This window comes from Penicillium macrosclerotiorum (genome assembly GCF_028827735.1).
Source record: "Penicillium macrosclerotiorum strain IBT 26536 chromosome Unknown utg000009l_segment0_segment0, whole genome shotgun sequence".
Lineage (NCBI taxonomy): Eukaryota > Fungi > Ascomycota > Eurotiomycetes > Eurotiales > Aspergillaceae > Penicillium > Penicillium macrosclerotiorum.
In genome coordinates, this window is record NW_026643088.1 from 627,789 (window position 1) to 651,877 (window position 24,089).

At 50.3% G+C, this 24,089-nt stretch overlaps 10 protein-coding genes across 10 annotated transcripts; 4 read left to right on the top strand and 6 right to left on the bottom strand.

The window, feature by feature from the left end:
• On the top strand, positions 1-303 carry N7462_009402 (uncharacterized protein; the record flags this gene model as incomplete). Its single annotated transcript, XM_057081116.1, has 1 exon — positions 1-303. One exon carries the CDS (start codon positions 1-3, stop codon positions 301-303), a length of 303 nt encoding a protein of 100 aa, XP_056929953.1.
• Positions 304-1,426: 1,123 nt separating this feature from the next.
• On the bottom strand, positions 1,427-2,383 carry N7462_009403 (NmrA-like family protein; the record flags this gene model as incomplete). Its single annotated transcript, XM_057081117.1, has 1 exon — positions 1,427-2,383. One exon carries the CDS (start codon positions 2,381-2,383, stop codon positions 1,427-1,429), a length of 957 nt encoding a protein of 318 aa, XP_056929954.1.
• A 521-nt stretch (positions 2,384-2,904) lies between these two features.
• Positions 2,905-4,220, top strand: N7462_009404 (Zn(II)2Cys6 transcription factor; the record flags this gene model as incomplete). Its single annotated transcript, XM_057081118.1, has 3 exons — positions 2,905-3,087; positions 3,152-3,631; positions 3,687-4,220. 3 exons carry the CDS (start codon positions 2,905-2,907, stop codon positions 4,218-4,220), a joined length of 1,197 nt encoding a protein of 398 aa, XP_056929955.1.
• Positions 4,221-6,114: 1,894 nt separating this feature from the next.
• Positions 6,115-7,933, bottom strand: N7462_009405 (uncharacterized protein; the record flags this gene model as incomplete). Its single annotated transcript, XM_057081119.1, has 3 exons — positions 6,115-7,026; positions 7,093-7,227; positions 7,289-7,933. 3 exons carry the CDS (start codon positions 7,931-7,933, stop codon positions 6,115-6,117), a joined length of 1,692 nt encoding a protein of 563 aa, XP_056929956.1.
• Positions 7,934-8,490: 557 nt separating this feature from the next.
• On the bottom strand, positions 8,491-11,299 carry N7462_009406 (ribonucleotide-diphosphate reductase subunit RNR1; the record flags this gene model as incomplete). Its single annotated transcript, XM_057081120.1, has 3 exons — positions 8,491-10,923; positions 10,990-11,147; positions 11,281-11,299. 3 exons carry the CDS (start codon positions 11,297-11,299, stop codon positions 8,491-8,493), a joined length of 2,610 nt encoding a protein of 869 aa, XP_056929957.1.
• Positions 11,300-12,128: 829 nt separating this feature from the next.
• On the bottom strand, positions 12,129-12,840 carry N7462_009407 (putative GPI anchored cell wall protein; the record flags this gene model as incomplete). The annotated part of the gene is made up of 3 exons (XM_057081121.1): positions 12,129-12,379; positions 12,489-12,637; positions 12,746-12,840. 3 exons carry the CDS (start codon positions 12,838-12,840, stop codon positions 12,129-12,131), a joined length of 495 nt encoding a protein of 164 aa, XP_056929958.1.
• Positions 12,841-13,941: 1,101 nt separating this feature from the next.
• N7462_009408 (kinase-related protein) lies at positions 13,942-14,777 on the bottom strand (the record flags this gene model as incomplete). The annotated part of the gene is made up of 2 exons (XM_057081122.1): positions 13,942-14,615; positions 14,738-14,777. 2 exons carry the CDS (start codon positions 14,775-14,777, stop codon positions 13,942-13,944), a joined length of 714 nt encoding a protein of 237 aa, XP_056929959.1.
• Positions 14,778-15,748: 971 nt separating this feature from the next.
• On the bottom strand, positions 15,749-17,068 carry N7462_009409 (uncharacterized protein; the record flags this gene model as incomplete). The annotated part of the gene is made up of 2 exons (XM_057081123.1): positions 15,749-16,970; positions 17,058-17,068. The coding sequence occupies 2 exons, from the start codon at positions 17,066-17,068 to the stop codon at positions 15,749-15,751; spliced, it is 1,233 nt and encodes a 410-aa protein (XP_056929960.1).
• Positions 17,069-17,465: 397 nt separating this feature from the next.
• Positions 17,466-18,746, top strand: N7462_009410 (dihydrofolate synthase; the record flags this gene model as incomplete). The annotated part of the gene is made up of 1 exon (XM_057081124.1): positions 17,466-18,746. The coding sequence occupies one exon, from the start codon at positions 17,466-17,468 to the stop codon at positions 18,744-18,746; it is 1,281 nt and encodes a 426-aa protein (XP_056929961.1).
• A 737-nt stretch (positions 18,747-19,483) lies between these two features.
• N7462_009411 (serine/threonine-protein kinase) lies at positions 19,484-24,019 on the top strand (the record flags this gene model as incomplete). The annotated part of the gene is made up of 10 exons (XM_057081125.1): positions 19,484-19,669; positions 19,745-19,879; positions 19,934-19,963; positions 20,013-20,077; positions 20,139-20,571; positions 20,624-21,430; positions 21,493-22,368; positions 22,432-22,636; positions 22,697-23,147; positions 23,203-24,019. 10 exons carry the CDS (start codon positions 19,484-19,486, stop codon positions 24,017-24,019), a joined length of 4,005 nt encoding a protein of 1,334 aa, XP_056929962.1.
• Between the last annotated feature and the right edge of the window lie 70 nt (positions 24,020-24,089).

Genomic DNA, 24,089 nt, shown 5'->3' on the forward strand with positions numbered 1-24,089 from the left:
ATGATCCGTATCATAGCCAGAGCCGCGCTCGATTCCGCCACCACTAGCCCAGAGATTGTCCCCTTCGATCAATGGCTTCAGAGGGTGCGGACGGCGAGCAGCGACATCGACAATGAGAACCCCGCGCGGAAGATCCTCGAGTTCTTCGACGAGCATTTCCTCCGCATGGCCTGTGGCGGTCTCATCATGGATACCACATGTAGTCGATCGGATTCCCCGACGCTGGCACATGCGAAGGCGATCGATGCGTCACTTGTTGAGAAGTATGTGGTTTCTTGGAAGCAGATGGGGTTCTTACCATGATATATTATGGTAGCTCAGGAGCCATGCAGGAGAGGACCCCGCCAAACCCCACGAAACAACATTCACTTCTGGGACTCAGGCCTTGGCAGTGGGGCCCAGACAGATTTTGCAAGTGTAAATTGGTGAAGCTGGGTTTGCACTCCTCTGTAGTACTTTTTGTCAATACAGGAGGAAGCCGTATAAGCTAGTAAAAGATGGGATCCGATGGGAATCAATGATCAACTACGATGATGTCTGACTATTGAACTGGGGGAAGCTCAAGGCCAGCTCTGACAGAGCAGAAGATGTCAATAGGATCGTCAACCAAACACCAAAACACCACATACCACCACTCAATGCAGGACCTCTCAGTAGGGGAACCGGAATTCAAATTCCAAAGAGGGTTGAAAGGTTGATTTCTATCTGTCTAGAAAGCAGAGACTATATCTGTAGCGACCGTACCCAATCTCATTCCAACCAATCAGAGCATTCCTGAGTTGGTAGATTCCCCATTACAATGCTTAAATCCAATCCTGGAATATCAAATGGAATATTATTGCAGAAATTGTAGAAAGAACACTTCCGTGTCTGTGGTATCCAGCTATTATGAGACTCTGAGTGCGTCATGCTCTTAATGAGAGCACGAAACTCAGAGCCTACTTACGATGTCTTGTGATGGAAGCTAAGGACGAAAAAATTGCAGCATACTTTTTGGTTGACGAATTCTCCATTCTCATTAAGAAGCCTAAGTAATGTTCCCGACACAGACAGAAGAAGGAAGTGAGCCCGTAGAGACGATTCAAACGTAGCAAGAGAGTCGCCGCCTCGTTAACGTATTTCTCTATGAGTGCCTTGCACCGTTGGCCCCTCTTTACTTCAGAAAAGCCTCATTTGCTGCCGTACTGTAGATGTGGATTATCTGTATGTACTAGCTAGAAAAATGGTGGGTATTCTCCAATTCCAAAGTATTGATGCTCTCTTCTCGATGTAACAAAAGTTTCGCAACAGCAAGTGAGCTAAAGTCAGCAGCCCAATGAAGACCACTTCGTCAGTGCATATCCCGCGAATCCATAATTGTCTTAGGTTGGAGGAGGTATCGTAACCGGCCACCTTAGTTCCCCTGAAAACATTCGTCGTTCCAACGTTACTCCTCTAGTAATGTCTTCAAAACATTAGCAGGTGTTTGTTTTGGAGCAGCAAGCTCCAGAATCTCTTTGCTTGTTGTAGAAGTTGAGCATTTCCCTTCCCACGCTGTCTTGGGGGCACGTTTGATTGAGTAGATGACATTCTTAGATTGCTTGGTTGTCGCATATTGGTACTCATACAGCATGTCAATGAAAGAAACGTCCTGGTAACTAATATCTTTGACGGGCACACCGATGTGTTGCTCTATCATGTTGACAATCTGCTTTCCAGTTATATCCTCGGGTCCATTTAAAACGTACTTGGCCTTGTTGTGCCTAGCAGTGTCATCTTGAGAGAGGAGATGAGCTGCAATAACACCAATCTCGTCGGGGTCAATGATCCCGACAGGTGAATCCTCTGACAGCAACAGCCGAAGGGTGTCTTGCTCTCCAGTCTTGCGGTATTTCTTAATCAACTCCGCCGCAGGGGACATAATGAGTGGCGAGAACACATTCGGCTGCAGAGATGTCCATTGCAAGCCACTAAACTCAGGTGAGCCGAGAAGAGCCTCGATAGCCCAGTGCTGGCGTGCATAGTACGCAGGGCAATCCGGGCGCACATTTGCAGCCGTAGTCGAGATTCGCACGACATACTTGACGCCAGCGCCGAGGGCGTTGAGATAGAAGGTTGACTCCTCCGCAAATTGGTTGGGCTCGTTGTGGGATGCAATGAAGGCCCTAGTAATGTCGTGCTCACGGAGCCAGTCGGCGGTAATCTCAACCCAGTTCTGCTCGATCACTTCAACTCCAGGTAGTTTGGCAAGCTCGTGTGCCACTGGGCTACTCGAGGAGCGAGTGAGAGCAATGATACGACTCCCGGTCAAAGTATTGCTTGACCGAATCAACTCTGGCAACGTCCGAGCTACAGCCCGGCCTGTGTTGCCAGTAGCGCCGACGATCAGGATAGACGGAGTCATGGTTTGGAGATGTGAGAGATATGATTCACGCTGAGATATGGGCTAGATACCTGAGACTTTGCAAGGTACTTATACCCATATTTTGCTTTAACCTGCATATTAATAACATTTAAAGATAATTAATAAGGGAGGTAGAAGTGCAACTCATGATTCGCAGAGATTCTGCTGTGGGGCAATTTACCGGCCCTCCGACCGGCCGCCCACTGGTAACCCACCGAAGAAAATACGACGTCTCACGAATGACTTTACCGGTCCGAAGATCCTTCACTGGCCTTGACTGTGGTAGAATCGTCGTCCTGGTACGACACTCCACTTACTGGTTGACCGCCTCTGCGCAGTTCCCGTACGCAAAACGCCTTGAAATTTGTCAAGGCAAACGAGGTGGTGGGATGCCGGCGGGTTGCCGGTAGGAGGGTAAAAGGTCTCTTTGCGACCCGTCCGCCTACGCAAAGTTCAGCGAAGCTTACTCTTTATTTTGTTTTCCAGGCCAATCCGGCAGGCTGACAGCACAATATATATCGATGGAATCGTTCGGCAGGGAAATTGAATGTCTTCAGAGTCCATCGGGCCCTGTTGCATACGACGCGTTTCGGTGTCAATTTCCTGGCTGCAATGCCACATACCAGCGTAGAGAGCATCTAAGCCGCCACGAAAGGTCGAAACACATCAAGAAACAGGCTATTATTTGTTCTAGATGTGGTCATGTATTTCAACGAAGGTATTCACGTCCTTGCATTCACCGTCATACAGCGCCACCCCTCACATTAGAACGTTCAATTTAGTGATACCCTTCGACGTCATATTCAGAGGCAGCACCATATAAACGAGCCTCTAAATCGCGCCCGCCAGGCTTGTGCGGGTTGCCATGCGGTCAAGACTCGGTGCGAAGGGGGCGCTCCATGCCGGGAGTGCGTTCGTCGCAACATTAAATGTTCTTTCCAAAACTCTACTAGTATTGCAGCAGAGCAACAAATACGATCATCGACCCAAACTCCGTCACCCTTAGAATCCGATCAGGCGCGTTTAAGTCATTGGGAGAAGAGAAAACAGTATATTGATTGTTATTTTGAGATATTCCATCCGCGTTGGCCCTTCATGCACAGAGGCACGTTCAATTTGGGCCAAGAACCTCCATTACTTCTACAGTCAATGATAGCTATAGGCATGTGGATAACCGGAGAACAGTCGGCGCAATCTGCGGCAGTAGAGCTGTCTGGTAAACTTGACTTTTCAATTCGAGATCAAACGGTATTTCACATCACCGAGCTATAATGTATCTGATTTACTAATGTGTAAAGCATAGGAGAAATGGAATGCCTCAGAAGTGGAGGGTGTCTCCAGCGCCTGCCCTTGGCCAATGGCCACTTACCAGGCTATCTTACTACATCTTATTCTTTCTGTTATCATGAAGGCTAACAGTGTGATCAACCTCGACCTCAGAGCTTCTATCTCCCCTGCCGATTTAGGATTACTCAAATCGCTTGTTGAGAGCTGTCGAAGATTAGGAATGTTCTTTTATCCAAACATGCTCTCCAAGTACAAAGATACTGATCTACCTTCGTTTGTCTGGGTTGGTGTTGAGGAAGTCAAACGTTTCAGTATAGCACTTTATAGGTTTTGTGCGAAAGTGCGCAGCTTTAGTTCGGAGGACAGGCCTCTACTGCATGCGAGTGAACTCCGATTCCCTCTTCCAAGCAATGATGCCTTGTGGAATTCTGCTGGAAGACATGAATGGGAAGCAAATGCGAAAGAGGAGAATTCTGTTTCCTTTAACGATGACCTCCAGGCAAGGTGGATCTCGAAGTATACAGATATAATAGACGTTCTTGATTTCTGAATATCAATCTTATGATCGTCATAGACTGGGCGCTGGTGGGTCCTCTCTAGTTTGAACTTAGTGTCCCTAAAAGCCTTTGCTCTGTCTTTGAACCCTACAAGGCAGCGCTATTCAGTCATCAAGTTTTCCCGCTTGTTGGATTTGATAATACCTTATGAAGTGGGAACACGTTCGACTCGGGCCGTTTCCCACAGTGCTGGAGAAGCTGCTCGATATAATTTTTAAATGTAGACGCGTCAGTTGAACCCTGGAACACCGGAGACAAAACGATGTCGTCTTGCGCTTACGCAGGCAATATGTGATAACGCTGATCACGATGAAATTTCGACACTTGGACCGGTGCGGTACCAAGTGGCGACCAACCCGTTCGCCGGAAGCCTATCCTTTTATCACATCTAGATTCATCAACATTAGACAAGGCAACAAGACTTCAAGTCTGAGATAAAATGACAGTATTCAGCCCGAAGGTCAAGGTTGCCTTCTCGAGCCTTGGCCCGAGCAGTCTATTTTGACCAGCCTTTGGAATTAAGGGCGCAACTGATGCTCAATTTCGTTGCTCGAAGGTCAAATTCGTCCCGTAGAAAAATCGCCATCTTGTCCAGATATAAGAGAAGGTTTTCGATCAAATAGTCGCGCAAAGGCTCAAGCATGACTAGAGTGATACCAGGGGGTCGTCACCCGTAAATTGGCTGCCCTCTGACGCTGCCAGACATTCTAAGATTGAGAGAGATTCTCAAGATGTGCTTTTATTGCAATCAGCGGCCAGTGCTGTCTCAGCTATAGACAGTTCGCCACTGCGGATCATGTCATAAAAGTAGCTTGTGCTTGAAAGGAACTAGGTTTAGAGCCATCTTGAGTAGGGCCACTCGTGATCGATTGTTAGTGTATGCCTTCCCGAGGAAAGTTGTTTTTTGAGGTACAGTAGGGAGGCGCGAGATAAGATGAATATATCAAGAGGGAAGATGCTACTAATACAGAGATGACCTATATATTCCGCTATAAGTCCGAGGATTATAGAAATACTCGATATCCTACACGTTTTGATATTATATACCAGGTACACTTTGAATACAGCGTTGTAACGCGCTAGATAGCGAGGTAGGAGATATTCAACATTCCCTGCCTACATACTGTAATGGGGAATCTGCCAACAAAGGGATGCTCTGATTGGTGGAGATGATATTGAGTACGGTCGCTACAGATATAGTCTCTGCATGCTAGGCAGAGGGAAAATGAACTCCTCATCTCCCCATCTCTTTTGATATTCGACTTCCGGTTCCCCTACTGAGAGGTCCTGCATTCCGTGGTGGTGTGTGGTGTTTTTCGTAGCTGATTTGACGATCCTATCCGCACCATCTGCTTTGTCAGGTCTGGCGGTGGGCTTCCCTGGTTCACTATCTAGAACTAATCTAAATAGGGGTAATAACTGAAATATTTAATACTAAGCTAGTTAACTTAGTCACTACTAAGCCCCTATTTAACTAATCGAGAGCTCTACTATGCCAGCTAAACTAGTACCGTCGACCGAGAGCTTAGCAACTCTAACGGATAGCCCCGACGATCCTTACCTAAGGATAACTTAGGAACATTTTAACGAATTCTAGAAACCTTAGAGACAATATAACACTACCTTTCCCTCCTACACTATCCTCGCTCTCTACTTCACTTATATACTTCCCCTACTTAATCGTCCTTATGCTTCATGTCCTTGCTCAGTGGGACGCTGCCACGTTACGAAGGGGCCTAATGCTACCGCATGATTATATCATCCCCTTTTCATAACAGCTTGTCATATCTCTCTCGTAATAAATGGAACATCATCTTTGCCACTACTTAGCTTCCTGCTTGCGCCAGTCATCCGCTATTGATCTCAGGAAATGGGATATTGGCTTGTTTAACATATTTTCAAGCTCTCTGGCACAGGCGCCAATTCTCCATCCTTGGTCATATGAATCACCTTCAACGTATCTCCTTCCATAGAGACATTTAATCGTTCCCCGTAATCCTCCCTTAATAACAAGCTGGCATGAAAATTACATTTTGGGTCCTGGCATAGGAGCCAGTACTTCCACCAAACCTGACTGATACATGTAGCTAGGTCATTACCCCCACTTTCGACGATTTTACAGATATGTTGGACCCAGCGAAATTTCTTCCAGCTTCTCAGATGTGTATAGGGCTTGAGAACAGGCCAAAGATTGACTGTGATCTTGAGCACCCCATATGAGCCTAGCCTGTTTTGTAGCCAGTATGGTATGGCGCGGCAGATGTTATCTGCGTATGTTTCTGACATCTTGAGTTCGCTATAAGCTTCGAAATCGGTTGGGGATTTGTTAAAGAAGTCATTCGGGACGTTATCTCGAGCATGTCGTAGTACACGGATTTGAGAATGATAAATCATTATCTGGAGAAGAACCATCGCTTTCCAGAAAAATACATGCAGCTCTGCATGTCGAAGTGACTGAAAGGTGTAAAAATGGCTGAAAACTTCATCCGAGGATGGCAATGGACGGCCCATGTTTTTCAATTTTCCGGTAGGATAGCAAATGGGCGGACCACCGATACTATCCAGATTCCGAGAATACCATTCTAGAGTCTTCGCTCTATGCATGCGGCATCGTCGAACCAGATTTTCACACAAGGCTCTGTCACTTTTTCCAGATGAATCGATGTAATCGGCGGTAGCAAGAAGGGTTGTAATTTCGACGTAGACCTCGAAAAGCTCATCAAAAGCGGCATCATCATTGTGTTTCTTCAAGTAGTCGAAATCGTATCCGGATCCTTTGAACAGTAATGGGGCATACATCTTATTTATGACTTAGTTTGGAATCCAAGAAAAGGAGTACCAAGGTCGAAACTTTGCAGAACTTACCAGGCCTTGTTTCTGAAGCTTATAGACACACTTCATACCGGAATTTGCCTTTGTGTCATCAAAGTTCTTGAGTATTAGATTATGACCTTCCATATGAGCCGCGATCGCTTCACGGCCACTGGGGCAATGGAATGTCTGAAGACTGTCAGGTTCTCTTTCTCGTGCAACAGAGAGTCCGTTACTTTAGAAAGCTTACCTCAATTGCTTTGAAAATGACACTGGTATATACCATGTCCTCGGTAACAGCAGACTGGCACACTCGGTTTGACATGCAACGAATCGCAGTGTTGTATAATTGCATACCCTTCTGCAATAGTTGATCGTCTTTATTCGTGGAACCAAAATAGAAACAAGATATCGCGGAAAACGCAGTCTCTAGCATCTTGCTCTTAGAAGGGAGAGTGATGAACCTGGACACCAGTTGGAACCACAGGTCGACCTCCTGAATGGCATTGATATCTAGACGCATGGGATAGTAAGAATCCAAGAATGACGCGTAGAGCTGTATCCGTATTTGCGAATACGCCTGCATATTATGCGGTAATTTCTGGGCCCGATTGGCCGGTTCAATCTCGGTGCTTCTGCCCATCGCCACCTTCCTTGGATGCTGAGTATCAGCGTAATGGGCGAAAACAACCAAGTCATTGTCGGGATATCCCGGACAGATAATGTTACGTTTAACACAATGTGCACATCTCGGCCTCTGAAGGTCGCACTGCAATCCAGTCCATTTATCAGCAAGAGGGTCAATATTGACGTCCCTCGAGTCCGACATTACTGACTTTGACCCTGCGCCTTTTACAAGCTGCGCACCCTTACTCTTCCACGGTTTTCCTCCCATTTCGTCCTGCTTATGCTGGAAATTGGGGTGCCTTTCAAGTTTGGCGTAGTTAGAGGAGACAGGGCGACATCGTGGGGGTGATCCTCAATTTAAGCATTTGGGCTGGCGCATCCCTTTTTGGCCCCCAAAGCAGGCGAGTGCAGATCATCCAATCAACCAACGCCTGACGAATAGACTTCGCAAGAAACCAAGGAGACGGGATCCATTGCACGGGCCTTTAGTCATAAGTTCGGAGCAGACGCCATTTCACTTGGACCATGGCTGCATTATTCAACGACATTCTACGGCAAGAAACCGGAGTTGACCGTGAGATATCATTGAACGGAGAGAACTAACATAGAAGAATACATGAAAATTTTTGATCTGAAAACGCGCCCAAAAAACCACCAAGAACAAAAGACTGTGACATAGGAAATGGGGGAAAACCATCAATCTCGTAATATAGGTACATAAATCACACACAAACGCAGTGCGAGGGGTAGGAGAGACTTGGGGGGTGGGAGGGGAAGAGGAACATGAAAATCGTGGGGATGGAAGGGAACAAAAAAAGCACTCTTTCAGCCCTGGCACATCAGGCAGGCCTCCTTGTTCTCGATGCTGCATTGGAGCACCTTGTCGGAGAAGATATCGCCATCAGACTTGCCCTCGGTCTCACCCTCGGCACCCTCGGAGAGAGCAGTAGCGCCATTAGCCTCGGCGGCCGGGGCGGGAGCGGCAGCGATGGGCTCAACCAGAGTACGGGGGCTCTCAAGGCGAGGAGAGCCATTGGTAGAGGCAGCCTCTGGCTCAGCACCGTTGGAACGGGGCACAGCTGAGTAGGTAGAGGAAGCGGCGCCGACGGCACGCTTCTTGTACGAGGGGTTCGCGCGAGCGACGTTGGTGTCCTCAACCTTGAGCTGCTCCTGGTCGACGGTGAACTGGATGGGCGCAGAGGCAGCCATGGTACGCAGGTAGTACATGCCGGTCTTCAGACCCATCTTCCAGCCAGCGAAGTGCATGGAAGTGATCTTGCCCATGGTGGGCTCCTTCATGTGAATGTTGAGCGACTGGGACTGATCGATGTAGGCACCACGATCAGCGGCCATCTGCAGGATGGACCGCTGGGAGATCTCCCACACGGTCTTGTACAGTGCCTTGATGTCGGCCGGGATGTTGGGGATGTTCTGGACGGAGCCACCGTCGGCGATGATGCGGTTCTTCATGTTGTCGGACCACAAGCCCAGGTCGACCAGGTCCTTCAGCAGCCACGGGTTGACAACCTGGAACTCACCAGCCAGGACACGGCGGGAGTAGATGTTGGAGGTGTAAGGCTCAAAACATTCGTTGAAGCCCAGGATCTGGCTGGTACTGGCGGTCGGCATGGGAGCAACCAGCAGACTGTTGCGCACGCCGTTCTCAGCAATCTTAGCCTTCAGAGCAGACCAGTCCCAGAGGTCGGTGGGAGTGCGGTCCCACATGTCATACTGCAGGATGCCTTGGGAGACAGGGGAGCCCTCGTAGGTCTCATAGGTACCGAGCTCCTTGGCCAGCTGCGAGGAGGCAGTCAGAGCACCGTGGTAGATGGTCTCAAAGATCTGGATGTTCAGCTGCTTAGCCTCCGGAGAGTCGAAGGGCAGGCGCAGAGCCAGGAAGGCATCGGCTAGACCGTTAACACCAAGGGCAATAGGACGGTGACGGAAGTTGCTCTTGCGGGCCTCGGGGACAGGGTAGTAGTTGATGTCAATGATCTTGTTCAGGTTGCGCACCAGAACTTGGACGACCTCGTGCAGCTTGCCGAAGTCATACTCGCCACGAGCAGCGTCGACGAAGGTGGGGAGAGCAAGCGAAGCCAGGTTGCAGACAGCAACCTCATCGGGGGCACTGTACTCAATGATCTCGGTGCACAGGTTGGAGCTGCGGATGGTGCCCAGGTTCTTCTGGTTGCTCTTCTTGTTGCAAGCATCCTTGTACAGCATGAAGGGGTTGCCGGTCTCAGTCTGGGCCTCAAGAATAGCATACCAGAGCTTCTGAGCCTTGATGGTCTTGCGGCCACGGCCCTCCTTCTCGTAACGCTCGTAGAGAGCATCAAACTCATCGCCGTAAACATCAGCCAGGCCGGGAGCCTCATTGGGGCAGAAGAGAGTCCAGTCGCCGTTAGCCTCGACACGCTTCATGAAGAGATCGGGGGTCCACAGAGCGTAGAACAGGTCACGAGCACGGACTTCCTCTTTGCCGTGGTTCTTGCGAAGATCGAGGAACTCGAAAACATCGGCGTGCCAAGGCTCAAGGTAGATGGCGAAAGCACCAGGGCGCTTGTTACCACCCTGGTCCACGTAACGGGCGGTGTTGTTGTACACACGCAACATAGGAACAATACCGTTGGAAGAACCGTTAGTCCCGCCGATGTAGGAGCCAGTGGCCCGAATGCGGTGAACGTTCAAACCAATGCCACCGGCAGTCTTGGAAATCATGGCACAGGTCTTCAGGGTATCATAAATGCCCTCAATGCTGTCCTCCTTCATGTCAACCAGGAAGCAGGAAGCTAACTGGGGCTGAGGGGTACCAGCGTTGAACAAAGTTGGGGAAGCATGGGTGAAGTATTTCTGGGACATCAAGTGGTAGGTCTCAATAGCCTTTTCAATGTCCTCACCATGGATACCCACAGCAACACGCATCAGCAGGTGCTGAGGACGCTCGGCCACCTTGCCGCTGATCCGCAGCAAATATGAACGCTCCAAGGTCTTGAAACCAAAGTAGTTGTAGTTGAAGTCACGGTCATAGACGATAGCCGAGTTAAGCTCATCGGCATGCTTCATGACAATCTCGTAAATATCCTTCGAGATCATTGGTGCGGGCTTGTTGTTCTTGGGGTTGACATAGTGGTAGAGGTCAGAGATAACCATAGAGAATTGCTTCTTAGTTTGCTTATGGAGGTTGGAAACGGCGATACGAGCGGCCAGGATGGCATAGTCGGGGTGTGTGACGGTCATGTACGCCGCAGTCTCGGCAGCCTGTGGAGCGCGTTGAGCAATTAGCAATTTCCTCGGCATATTTGGACGGCGAGAAGTTCCACTTACCAAGTTGTCCAGCTCAATAGTGTTCACGCCCTGGTAGACACCGGAGATAACCTTCTGGGTGATAGCAGCAGCATCAACGTGCTCCGGGTCGAGGCCGTAACAGAGCCTCGAAACACGGGCCGTGATCTTGTCGAACTGCACGCGTTCTTTGCGTCCATCTGCAAGATAGTCGTGTCAATGACGTGTCTGAGGTTGGTGGCGAGGCCACCAGACTTGTTCTAATGTAAGAGAACGCGTCTGCCCCGCGACTCATGCCAAAGGGCTGCAGCTAGGAATTTGGACGAAGCTTACCTCTCTTGTAAACGAACATCTTGAAAAATGTGGAGGGGAGGAAGATGCGAAGATTAGAACAGAAGGGTATAGAGAACAGAAACGAATAATTAGACTTGAGGAGGGGAGAGGGAAGTTTGGGGGGGGAGAAAAGTAGGGAGTAGAGGGTAGAGAGGTGGGATGGGAAGGAGAGAAGAGGACCGGAGGGGCGAGGATATTTGATGTCGCCGGGGCAGACGCGTTTTTGCTCGTGAATTTTCGCGTTTGGCCTGATTCGGCTCCCTTTGCTTACCGCGCTGAGTAATATGGGATCGCGTTCGTCACCTTATCACGTGGCCACGCGCCGACGAGGCCGCATGGTATCGGCAGCCGCAATGCCGGGCGGAGCCCAACATTCCGGGCTCAGACAACCAGATGTCATTCGAACTACATCTATAGGGCATGGGCGCTGCCATTCGGGGTACCCTGATCGGCGTACTGCGTGCATTGTAAATCACCAAGCCTCCTTACTGCGCGACAGCCCCGGCAACCCAACAGCGGAAGATACACTAACTCCAAGTCCAGTAACTTTAGTCAATAAAGGGATACAGGGATGGGCCACTGGGTTGATGAATGAGATATTATAAACTAAAAACACCAAAGCAATTCATTTTGCCTTTCTACCATGACAATCGGTGTGAGACTCAGATACAGCAGGTGGAACAAAACAGAACAATGTGCAGCAAGGTATTTGATTTGCCCCCATATATCAGCATCCTCGAGATAAGATAGTGATAGATGAGGACAGATCAAACAGAGCATATCCAAGCCAATTATCTATCGGTACATCCGGGGGCAGATTGCGAGACTCTTTGCCGAGGAGATTACTCTCACAGCAGAGCAGCGGCACCGAGGAACACCGCAGCGAGCAAGGCCGAGTCCTGCAGCTGAAGGCCAACGGCAGCGTTAGTAGTGGCAGTAGGGGCGCCGCCGGAGCTAGAGCCCGAAGCGCTGCCAGAGGCGGCGCCCGATGTCGATGTGCCAGAACCAGTCGCCTGGGCACCAGAGGTTGCGGTAACGAAGCCAGAGCTGGAGGCAGTAGCGGTGCCGGAGGCGGTGGAGTTGGAAATCGAGGAGATATCTACGAAGATGGTAAGCCCAGGATGTACAGAGAATAGCTAGAGCTGAGGTAGGGGAGGGGTCTGGCAAGCTTCATGCTTAGAGTGAGATCGGTTATCGGAGATCCTTACCAACGTTGTGGCCGTTCGAGTTGCAGGTGTTGGCAAAGAACTTCAGGGCAGACTGGCTCTTGTCACCACACTTGTTCGAGATCTGAGATTCAAGCTTTTTCGCATCGGAACCGCACAGCGTAGACAGGTCGGCGGGGTTGGAGGAGTCGCTTGAGATTGTCAGTAATGGGAACTGTGTTCGCGATCGCGGTCGGGGTCCGGGGGTTAAACGGCATATGCTTGTGTTGTTCTTGTACACGTGTGCTTGTAATACTTACCCGATGACAGAGAGCAGGCAGGCCGGAGTCTGACCGGCAGAGACAATGTTGGCGAGGGCCACGAAGGCCAGGGCGAGAGTGGACTTGAAGAGCATGATGAAGATCGAGGTGAATGGGCGTTGGAACGATTGAAACAAGATCGCACAGCGAATCTGGATGAGAATGGCGAGGATGGATGAATTGGGGTGAGAGTAAGGATCGTTGGGATTTTGCTAAAGAGCGACTAAGTCTGGCAATGGAAAAAGGAGGGTGTGCAAAGTAGAAGACAAAGAGTGACGAAGGAAAGATTCCAGCGGCCCTCGAAGCGGAACCGTCTCAGGGTGGGAAACACCAACAACGGGAACCCTCAGGGTCTGTGAGGGTCTGAGGGGCCAGGGCCGTTCGGGGATGGTACGGGCTGGTACTGCCAGGTACCCTCAACATGAGCCTAATATAAAGAAGATACTTTACGGTGGCCGTATGTTACCTTACAGCTCGTATTATACTTCTCCATGTCCATGTCCCGATCAGGTCTAGCTCCAGGGACCCTGAGCTTCGGGCCCCAGACTGGCTTATGTCACCCACCACCGGGACGGGTGCATGTGTAATGGCCGCTTGTATGACTCTTCCCCGTGACCAGATTGCTCAAACACGCCTGGTCAGGGCTCTCAGTTGGTCGGTTGTATTTTTGTATTGAGTGGTATTAGCGGCGGCGGATGGAACAGGTCATGTGTCGTCACGGCCTCATGGCCTCCGACCCTAGAAGAGGATTAGCCAGGGTGAAAAATATCCCGGGATCAGATCTATTTTTAACCCTCGAAGAAACCATCTTTTGGAACCCTGGATAGATCAGGGTTACCGGAGCATGGGGCGACCTAATGAACTTAAATTACTCTTGATGAGGACCATTGAGAGGCAGTAGTCTACGTGCAATTGATTTTGCAATTGGGATTTGGAAGTGCCATATCGAGTACACCTATCCCTAAAAAGTATACCATACTATGCCAAGTAGACAGTCACAACCGGGCAGACAAGCAGAGTGCTATGAAAAATGCCATGCCAAATGCAATTCGTGGAATCTGTCCATTGAAATTTGATATCCAAGTTGCATCGCCATCAAAGCAGTGCAACCGTAAGCTCTGTTGCGCCGAGACAATGCTCCTTCCGTTCTATCATTATACCACAACAGACCCCAGCCTCAAGTGATATCACTCCATTTACAGTCGTTCCCAGGCCGGATCATAGATGCTCGATACGACTTCCTGGACCGGCAAGCGAAAGTCCACAATCTCCTTCCCATTAACCAAATCATTCTTCCTCGCCCGCCAATCTGCCTCCGTTTCGTCCTTCGCAATCCCGGCCTGCACATGTCGCCGGATTAATCTCTTTCTCGCAACCTCGAAGTCCACCTCCACAAACCACAACTCGTCCATCAGTCTCGCCGCCTCGTTCCACGGCGCCTTGTTTAAACTGAGGTAATTCCCCTCGAAGAAGATCACCCGACAGGTCGGCGGAATCGGTATATCGTCGTCCACGGGGTCCTTGACTGCGTGGTCGAAGCTCGGCGCGTAGATCATGGGAGAGTGAGGCGTGAGTGGCTTTCGGAGGTCTTGCACGAGGGCTAGGAATTTTTGTCCATCGAAAGTGAAAGCAGCACCGCGCCGGGCGAAGGCGATCGGCGGGTCGGGCATGGCTGATAGCTGAGCGCGGGTGAGATGGTAACCATCCATGGGGAGGGCGGTGGCAATGGGATGGGAGACAGGGTTCTCGGAGGCGTAGATGTCGTTAATGCGTTTGGACATCATGTTGGCGAGCTCGGTCTTGCCAGAGCCTGGGATGCCACTGACGGCGATCATTAATCGGGCGTCATCCGGGGTGGAGCAGTAGGTTGCTGCAACAAAGTCAGTAGGAAAGCAGCAACATGTAATTCTCCGCAGCCATATAGTGAAATGAAGAAGATGAGGTTTATAGTGCTTGAGGCCGGTTGCCAACGCCTGAAGGAAGGCAACTTACCCCAGGTCTTTTGGACTAGACGATCCACCTGCTCGTTCATTATGGGCTTTATATTTAGGGAATCGGTGGTACCACACCGAAGCCCAGGATTCTTATCAGGGAGAGACACTATGGCTGAAAGATTGCGAGTTGCGGGCAACGCCGAATGGATCTTCAGGTGAGGCTTCGTCGCGTGCTGCGTTGATGTGATCTTCTCAAAGCCGAGGTCTGCGGGTTTTGCGGGAAAGGCGGGTACAATTGGGGGTATGGGCTCTGCGTAACGTCGTGATATGCGAAGAGAGTATATTTCTGTAACTCAGAATGTGTGGAAAAGGGGAGAGGTTTATGAGAGAAGATGCGACGAACTGCGCGCGCGATAACGGGGTTGGCGGGGCTCTCCATGACTGATTCCGGTGGGGACTGCAGTGCTCCGAGACCATTGAGCATACGTCACAAAATAATTGGTTGGCCCCGCCGACGGGGAAAAAGAGAAACACCAGGATCCAATTCTTCAATGTGCTCCTTCCTCGAGAACATAGTTCGTTAAGCTTAAATAAAGCCAGTGGCGTGCGGAATGCGCAGCCTGTAAGCTTACAGGGTGCAGCGAAAACGTAAAATCATTCGCTTGGCAAGTCATTACATTGCAAGTGTGCGTTTTTATTGAACTCAAAAGGTCTCTCGATCATTTCGAGCATCAGATATCAATACATAAAGATGAAGCTGTCCGCAGATAAGGACCTTGTTCGACCGCGAAGAAGAAATAACAGATTTTCGACCGATGCCGCCTCGACTAAGTGACGAAAATTGGGAGGAAACATCGTATAAATCAGGAGAAATCAAGCTCATATGATCGATCCATGAAGTATCATCGGTTCACCAACGCCCAAAGCATAAACAAAGTCCGTAGATTAAACGCCTATAAAAATGGAACATGTTCCAGAGATCACCAAAAGAAAATGAAGAAAAAAACGCCGTCATTATAAGGAAGCAGGGCATAGATGGAGATAGAGGATAGAGTGCACCGGTATTAATTCACTCAGTACGCTCATTTTCATTGGCATCAGCGCTGGCACTGAGGCCTCGGCCAATAGTGCGTGACAGACCAGCGCCGGCCCACCAATGATCGGGAATGTCGTCTCGTCGCGCGAGTCGGTCAAGGATGGCCTGCATCTGTTGAAGATCCGAGTCGCTCGAAGCGTCTGAGAAGGAGAAGGAGATAGTCGGAATGGGCGGATGGCTGCTCATGGTCGAATTAAGGCCGGGCGAGCGGCGGAGTGCGAGAGGAAGGCCGGCTTGGCTCAGCATACGGTGGTAGGTGACAGGAACGTCCTCGTCGTCTGAGGAGGAGAAGTCGCAGGGAGGCAGGTGATCAGGGTACGGGTCGAGGGCTAAGTGGACAGCTCGAGGGAGACCGAGGGAGGAAGGCAAGGTCTGCGAAGAACTTCGGGGGTTCCGGGACGACTCGTTTCGAGAAACATCCGATGCAGAGTTTGCAGAGAATGAAGTATCGGTGGAAGGTAAATTTACATCTGGAGTAATGGTCGACAAGAGAGTTTCCCAGGCATCTGTTGGACGCTCAACGTCCGGGCTCAGGCTGCGCTGACGATCACCAAGACCATCGGTGGCGGGGTCTCGACTTGATTGATGCAGCGCACGTGCAATGCGATAGTCTCTCAGTAGACTGGCGGTGGTGTCAGAGCTAGGCTCAAGGTTGCGCTCTGTGCTGCGCAGACGTGGGAGAGGTGGGAGACGAATGCCTTCCGATGACAGATGGGGAGAAGATGAGGTGTGGTATGAGATCGCCGGGGCAAAATTTGGAGTGAGAGACGGGCTCAGATGAGCGGTGCCAGGGCGGGTTTGAGGGTCAGCTTGGCCAAGTGAATCATTGGCGGTTTGATCACGAATGTTTCTCAAATGGGTGAAACGATTGCGGCTGCGAATACTAGGACGCGTGCCACTGCGGCTCAGTGCCTCCCGCCGGCTCGAGTCAAGGTCTAATCCATCTTCGCTGATTCCCAGGTTCAGAACAGGAGAACGGATACTTAGTTGAGGCTCCGCAATACCGCGCTGGATCTCATCAAGAATCTGCGAATGAAACGAAGAAAGCACGCCACTTCGGCGCGACCGCGAATTCTGATGCTGCGACGGACGAAGAATCGTGGCCTGGCGACGGATAGCGGATCGAGCGGCCGCAGAAGGGTCCTTGTCGAGCGCAGATTTGAATGTATCTGCCTCTGAAGGCTCGCGCCACATCCTGTGTTCTCAAGTTAGTCGACGCGGCGACGAGGTGGCGCATGCGACAAGTTTCAACCAGTATGACGGCAATAGAGGCAAAACTTACGGAATGCCCATTTCGTATGATAGTGAAAATTAAGTAAACGAACGCGAAAAAGGAGAGTGAGTACTTTTATAAACGCGAGTTGACGCGACCCCGGAATCTCGAGTAGTGGGGATGGGGAAGGATGGATTCCGATCGGAAGGGGATTGGGTTTTTCTGGGAAGGGCAAGGGGGGAACGGGAGGTTCGGCAGCCTGAAATGTCAGGTAGAAGTGGCTGGTAGGCACGTGATCTTATCGGATTGTGACTTCACATGCGGCGATCTCCGCTTTACGGCAGCAGCGAGTTTCCGACTGCTCTTGCTGCTCTCACTGCTTCTCCAAGAATGAGCTCCTAACCCCCGGCTTTCTTTTTTACATTGCTCTCCTAATAATGACGATTGTTCCCGCCGATTACAGTAAGATCCGGAGGAATGATTGAGCTAGGGTTGAGCCGCGTCTCGCGTCTCATTCAGACACCACTGCCATGGAAAGCTATTCACATTGCCGGTACTAATGGCAAGGGGTCAATTAGTGCCTACCTTTCGCATATGTTATCCGTTGATGGAGTTCGCTGTGGTCGCTTTACCTCCCCGCACCTGATTGACCGTTGGGACTGCATCACCATCGACGAACGAGTCGTTCAAGAGTCCCTCTTCCGACAGATCGAGTCCCAAATCAAACAACGAGACCATAAGCTAGGCATTGGAGCCTCCGAATTCGAGCTTTTGACTGCAACGGCCTTTGAAATATTCAACCATGAACAAGTTGAAGTCGGTGTGGTGGAGGTGGGCATGGGTGGTCGCTTGGACGCCACCAATATCCTAGACCAGAGTGATGTGCTGGTTTCAGTCATCGCCAAGATTGGTATGGATCACCAGGCGTTCCTCGGTTCTACAATCGAAGAAATCGCACGCGAAAAGGCTGGCATTCTGAAGCCAGGAGTGCCTTGCGTGGTTGATCAGACCAACGAATCTGCAGTGCTGGAAGCAGTATCAAAGCGTGTCGAAGAACTCGGTATTGACGCTCAGTTTGTCTCGCCCGACAGGCTCTGTGACTCTCTCCCCCGCGAACAACTTACCCAGATTTTCCAGAAGCTGGATTCCGAACCCCATCAACGACAGAATATATCCTGTGCAGTATCGGCCTTGCATCTTGCCTTATCCAAAATCCGACCTGGGGCTGGGACGCGTGTCTCTACACTTCTTCCCTCTCTTGCGGATGTTAAATGGCCGGGGCGTCTAGAGCACATCGCCCTTGGGCCTCTTATCGGTCGTCCTGAAGCGGTTCTGTTAGACGGTGCCCACAATCCACAATCTGCCGATGTTTTGGGCAAGTATGTTGATCGCAAACTGCGACCTCGACCAGAAGCAGAACGACCGTCTCATGCGGTGACTTGGGTCATTGCCGCCTCCAGTGGGAAGGACCTTGCTGGTGTCTTTCAGTCGATTATTCGCCCTGGTGACCATGTCGCAACGGCAGAATTTGGCCCTGTTGATGGAATGCCATGGGTAAAATCAACCAATGCCATTGAACTCGCATCTGCTATTCGATCTATACCAGGCATAGGCCAAGTGGAGAGTTTTGAGGGTGATGAACAGTTGCTCGCCGCGATGCAATGGGCGAGCCAGACAGCCCAAGGACAACCACTGGTCATCGCTGGAAGTCTGTACCTGGTTTCTGATGTGCACCGCTTGCTCCGCAATTCTCAATAAACAAAGTGTGTGCGCCTTTCGTTTCCTTTTCCCGAGGATTGGGGTGGGACTCTGTGTTCCCAGTGTACAGATGTCCGTCTAAGTCTGTAAATAATATGCATTTTGGGAAAGGCGGCAGTCTAGTATAGCTCTCAACCTGATTCATCTTCTAAGTTATCTTCACCGTGGGTGCAGATTTGGTCTTCCTAAAAGTCTAGATCTCGTGTAGTGGGCGGCTCTGTAGGGCTGATCGGCGGAAGTCCAGCACAGCCGCTGCAGGTTGCGGCGAGCGGCCGGTGGAGAAGGGAAAGTTCAAAACAACCACGACGTGCACTCCCGACTCCTCTCGGCCTCTCCCCCAGTCCTTGGTCCATCTCTCTGATATTGAGCTGCGCCGCCTCCTCCAATCTTTTTCTTCCTCGAATGCGCTCGGCATAGAGCGAAAGACCGCTCTCAAGGGTGTGGAGCTGAACGGCCCTCCTGTGATGCTCGCTTGGTGAGACTCGACCCCCTCTCCAACAAACACAGGCATACAACGACTTCATCGCCCGCTGTTTGCAGTCTCCGATTGATTCAGATAGACTAACAATCCGTGTCTCTTAGATCCTGCGGACATGAACCCTGAGACCGTTGCCCTCGGCTCCTGCCTTCTTCTCTAGCTTTCACCCCACCCCCGTCTACCTGAAACCGCGCCCTAAGACCGGCGGTCGGATTGAAACGTACACTGGACCTTCGACTGGCCCGGGCCTGCGTCTGCGATGGTTTCTCGCTCGAGCGAAGTAAGTGAGGGGCAGCGCCCCCTCACCCCCTCCAGGGCGTCCGGTACGCCGATTAAGCCGCGATTGGCTCGAGCCGGCACCAGCCCAACAAAGAAAGATGAGAAACCGAAGGAGGATAAAATGGTGAAGTCGTCCGCCAAGGATGTTGCAGAGCTCAAGGACTATGTATGCCCAGAGACTCCTATGTCTGTGTATATGCCGCAAGCGGATGTGAATGCTGACCTCACGGCTGCCCGGTAGCAATTGGGCGACTGCCTGGGCAGAGGAGCCTTCGGATCCGTCTACCGAGCACTGAACTGGAATACCGGAGAGACTGTCGCTGTTAAACAAATAAAACTGGTGGATCTCCCAAAAAGCGAACTACGAGTTATTATGGTACTCCGCCCAATTGATCCCATTTCGTGAACTGCGACTGACGCGGCGCCTTAGCTGGAAATTGATCTCCTGAAAAACCTGGATGTAAGACAACCTGACAGATCCTGCCCGACCGGCGCTAATTAGAGAACAGCATCCCAACATTGTCAAGTACCACGGATTTGTTAAGTCTGCGGAAACTTTAAACATTATCCTGGAGTATGTGCGCGGACATTCGAAACCCGTAATTCAAAGAAATCGGGAAGCTGATATCATCTAGATATTGTGAGAATGGCTCATTACACTCCATCGCAAAGAACTTTGGCCGCTTCCCAGAGAATCTTGTTGGTCTTTACATGTCGCAAGTCCTTCACGGGCTCCTATATCTACATGAACAGGGTGTCATCCATCGTGATATAAAAGGTGCCAACATCTTGACAACAAAGGAAGGGTTAGTTAAATTGGCTGATTTTGGCGTCGCGAGCCGCACAACGGGTTTGAGCGAGTCAAGCGTCGTTGGTACACCATATTGGATGGCCCCCGAAGTTATCGAGCTCTCTGGTGCAACCACCGCCTCCGATATCTGGAGTTTGGGATGTACAGTCATTGAGCTTCTTGAGGGAAAGCCCCCATATCACAACCTACAACCGATGCCTGCATTGTTCCGCATTGTCAATGATGATCATCCTCCACTTCCACAGGGTGCCTCGCCGGTAAAGCTCTATACCCGAATCAGAACATGCTCATTGCCTAACTTCATTCTAGGCTGTCAAAGACTTCTTGATGCAATGCTTTCAAAAAGATCCCAATCTGCGTGTTTCGGCAAGGAAGCTGCTGAAGCATCCCTGGATCGTCAATGCACGCAGATCTGACTCAGTTGTCCCCAAGAAATCTACAGAATATGAAGAGGCTGTCAAAAGTGTACAAGAGTGGAACGAGGCCTTGCGGTCTCCTGGTGCTGGTACCTCGAGAAAGAGTAACAGGTTTGACCCGAATGCTGCGCCCATGCCAGCGGCCCGAAACAGTTCACTGGTAGATACGCTTCCATCTCCAACTTCCATCAAAGCAGCAGATAGATTTCGTTCTCCGGAATCTGCTGAAGATGACAACTGGGATGATGATTTTGCTACTGCTATCTCTCCTAGCGCGCTTCGGCTGCCTCATCTCCGTCCTCATGATAACTTCGGAGGCATGCTTTCCTCGGAGAGGCTCAAAGCATTTGCCTCGCTTGATGGGACTGTTCTGAGAACAGAGGATAGCTTCGAAGACTTTGAAGATATTTCAAGAGGCTCATTACAGCCGGCAGAGAATGACCCTCTCCAGACAATCCGCCCTTATTCGGCCAAGTCGGCCGTGGTCGAACCTTCGAAATCGCAAAGCCCTACCCGCAGGCCGCCCAACAAGACTCCAGTATCTGGGTTGCAAAACGTGCCCATTCTTACACAGAACCCTGTGCCGCCGATGAGACGGCCTCGTCCAGCAGCCCTCTACAAGGAAAATTCTGTAGAAGATTACACGGATCTCATCATGGCAAATGAGGACGTGCTTGACCGAAAACTTGGCGTATATCAGGTATATGATGCTTTCTTTGCATATTGTATTGGCAGGGTGAACCAACTTCTAACGAAAAACAGGATTTTGATGACGATCCTGCTTCGCCTACTCACGATATAGATTACGATGCATTTGAGGAGACCCTTAATGGTCATCATCCTCAGCTGCGCAAGCAACTCTCGGTAAAGCGTGACCGGTCTACCATCGAAATTCAAAAATTTGCCGAAAATGAAACCGATGAAGACTTTTCAGATATCCTTGGGGCCGACCAGGTAGCTCTAGATAAGACAGAGAGTGATGACGGTTCGGACCAAAGTACACTGATGTTAAATTCAAAGTTGTCCAACAATTCGTGGCTGGGTGATCAGGATGACGACGATGATCCATTTGCGCAATTGGAGGAGGGATTTGATGAGATGGACCTGGAGGCCAACATTGCCCGGGATAAATACGCACGTCTACGCAACCAAGTTGAAGGACTTGTTGGGTCTCTAAAGACTTCTCAAGATGAGGAAATCCTTGCCGACATTGCCGAGCAGCTTCTCACTGTCTTCTGCGATCTTCCGGAGACTAAGAACATCATAATTAGTGCCCACGGAATGCTTCCCATTTTGGAAATCCTCGATACATCTCGCCGGCGTGACACTGTCTTCTGTCTGCTTCGAGTTGTCAACGCTATCATCTATAACGACTATGAGATTCAGGAAAACTTATGTTTCGTCGGTGGTATCCCCATTGTTAACGAGTTTGCATCAAAGAAATATCCCCGTGAAATTCGCCTGGAAGCAGCAGCCTTTGTGCAGCAAATGTATCAAACATCGACCCTGACGCTCCAGATGTTTGTCAGTGCTGGCGGTCTAAATGTACTCGTTGAGTTCCTCGAAGATGACTACGAAGACGAGCGCGATCTTGTCTTAATCGGAGTGAACGGAATCTGGAGCGTTTTCGAGCTACAGGTGAGCTTACTAGTGGCGATTGGTTTATATGGGATTTTGATGCTGATAGTATGGCTCTATCAGGGCTCTACGCCAAAAAATGATTTTTGTAGGATTCTGTCACGTAATTCTGTGCTTGATCCTCTCTCTCTTGTTCTCAGTCGGGTCTTAGATGAAGAAGGAGAGCTTGCTGAAATAATTGAGGGCCGTATCGCCAACATTTTCTTCATTTTCTCGCAGGCCGAGAACCATGTCAAGGAAATGGTGGCTGAGCGGACAGTTCTGCATAGTACGAAACTTACCAATTGTCCCCAAACTGCTTCAAGCTTGCGCTAACTTTCTTATACAGGAGTTCTTAAGGAATTGCGACGGATGTCACCAGTCCATCAAGTTACGATGCTCAAGTTTATCAAGAACTTGTCCATGCTGTCTACTACCTTGGACTCTTTGCAAAATTCCAATGCCATTGACGTGCTAACTGAGTTGCTTCGATCAACCATGAGACGTGGCCATTTCAGAGAGGTTTCGAATCAGATTCTCAACACCATCTACAATATGTGTCGTCTGAATAAGACTCGACAGGAGGATGCCGCTCTTAATGGCATTGTGCCGCTACTACAAAAGATCGTCAAGACTGAACGACCATTGAAGGAGTTTGCTCTGCCTATTCTCTGTGATATGGCCCAGTCTGGCAAGGTCGGCCGCCGGGAATTATGGCGCAATAAGGGCCTGCCTTTTTATATATCGCTCCTTGCTGATCCATACTGGCAGGTTACTGCGTTGGATGCTATTTTCACTTGGTTTGTTTTTGTGCCCCGTTAATGCTCTAGAGATTACAAACTAATAAGTTAAAAGGCTTCAGGAAGAAACTGCCAAAGTTGAGGAGCATCTCTTGGAAAATTGCCAGGAGAAAATGTCCTTTACTGATGCCATTGTACGGTGTTTGACCCTTTCAAAAGCTAATTCCTTCGAGAATCTCCTCGAACCTTTGCAAAAATTACTCCGGTTGAGTCCACCGGTAGCATCAACCTTTGCTCGCGCAGACCTCTTTGCTAGACTTGGACAGAAACTCCACCATAACAAAGCCGCGGTTCGACTGAACCTCCTGCGTATCATCTCGAGCATTTGTGATTCCACTGAGCAGCAGGGAGGCCTTCTTGCTGCCTACGGCTTACTGGAAGCCATCAGGGAGCTTGAGAATGATCCGGCTATCCTGGTCAGAGACATGGCTGGCAAGCTGATCCAATCAAGTGAGAAGAGCGACAGCTTCGGCGCGAAGCGCAGGCCAACAAGCCGCAGGAAAAGTACTTCAACCACTCCACCTAATCCATTCTCTAGCTCCACCCCTTCTACCCCCCAGGCGAATCGCACCAGCCAGTCGCGAGGGTTTTTCGAAGGGCGCGAGACTCCCCGTCACCCTCGAAACAACTTGAGTGGATCCTCACTGGCTCTCCGCCCTGGAAGCCGCGATGGCAATGCCTCCTCTCTGAGCTCTGGTCTTAACGGTAGTGCTGCAGCACCTCGATCCCGAATGCGGGGCATGTCTAACAGACTCTCTCATGTTGATCTACTGCCAGACGATAATGGAAAGCCTCCAAGTTCCCTTAGCCGTCGACCTTCTATTATTCCGCGGCGGCGACGTCCCACAATTGCCGATTCTGAATGGACTTGATGGCGCTTCGTGACACTTGATCGTACATGTTCTCTGTTTGTTCTCATGCTTCTTCTAATTCTTTCTTTTC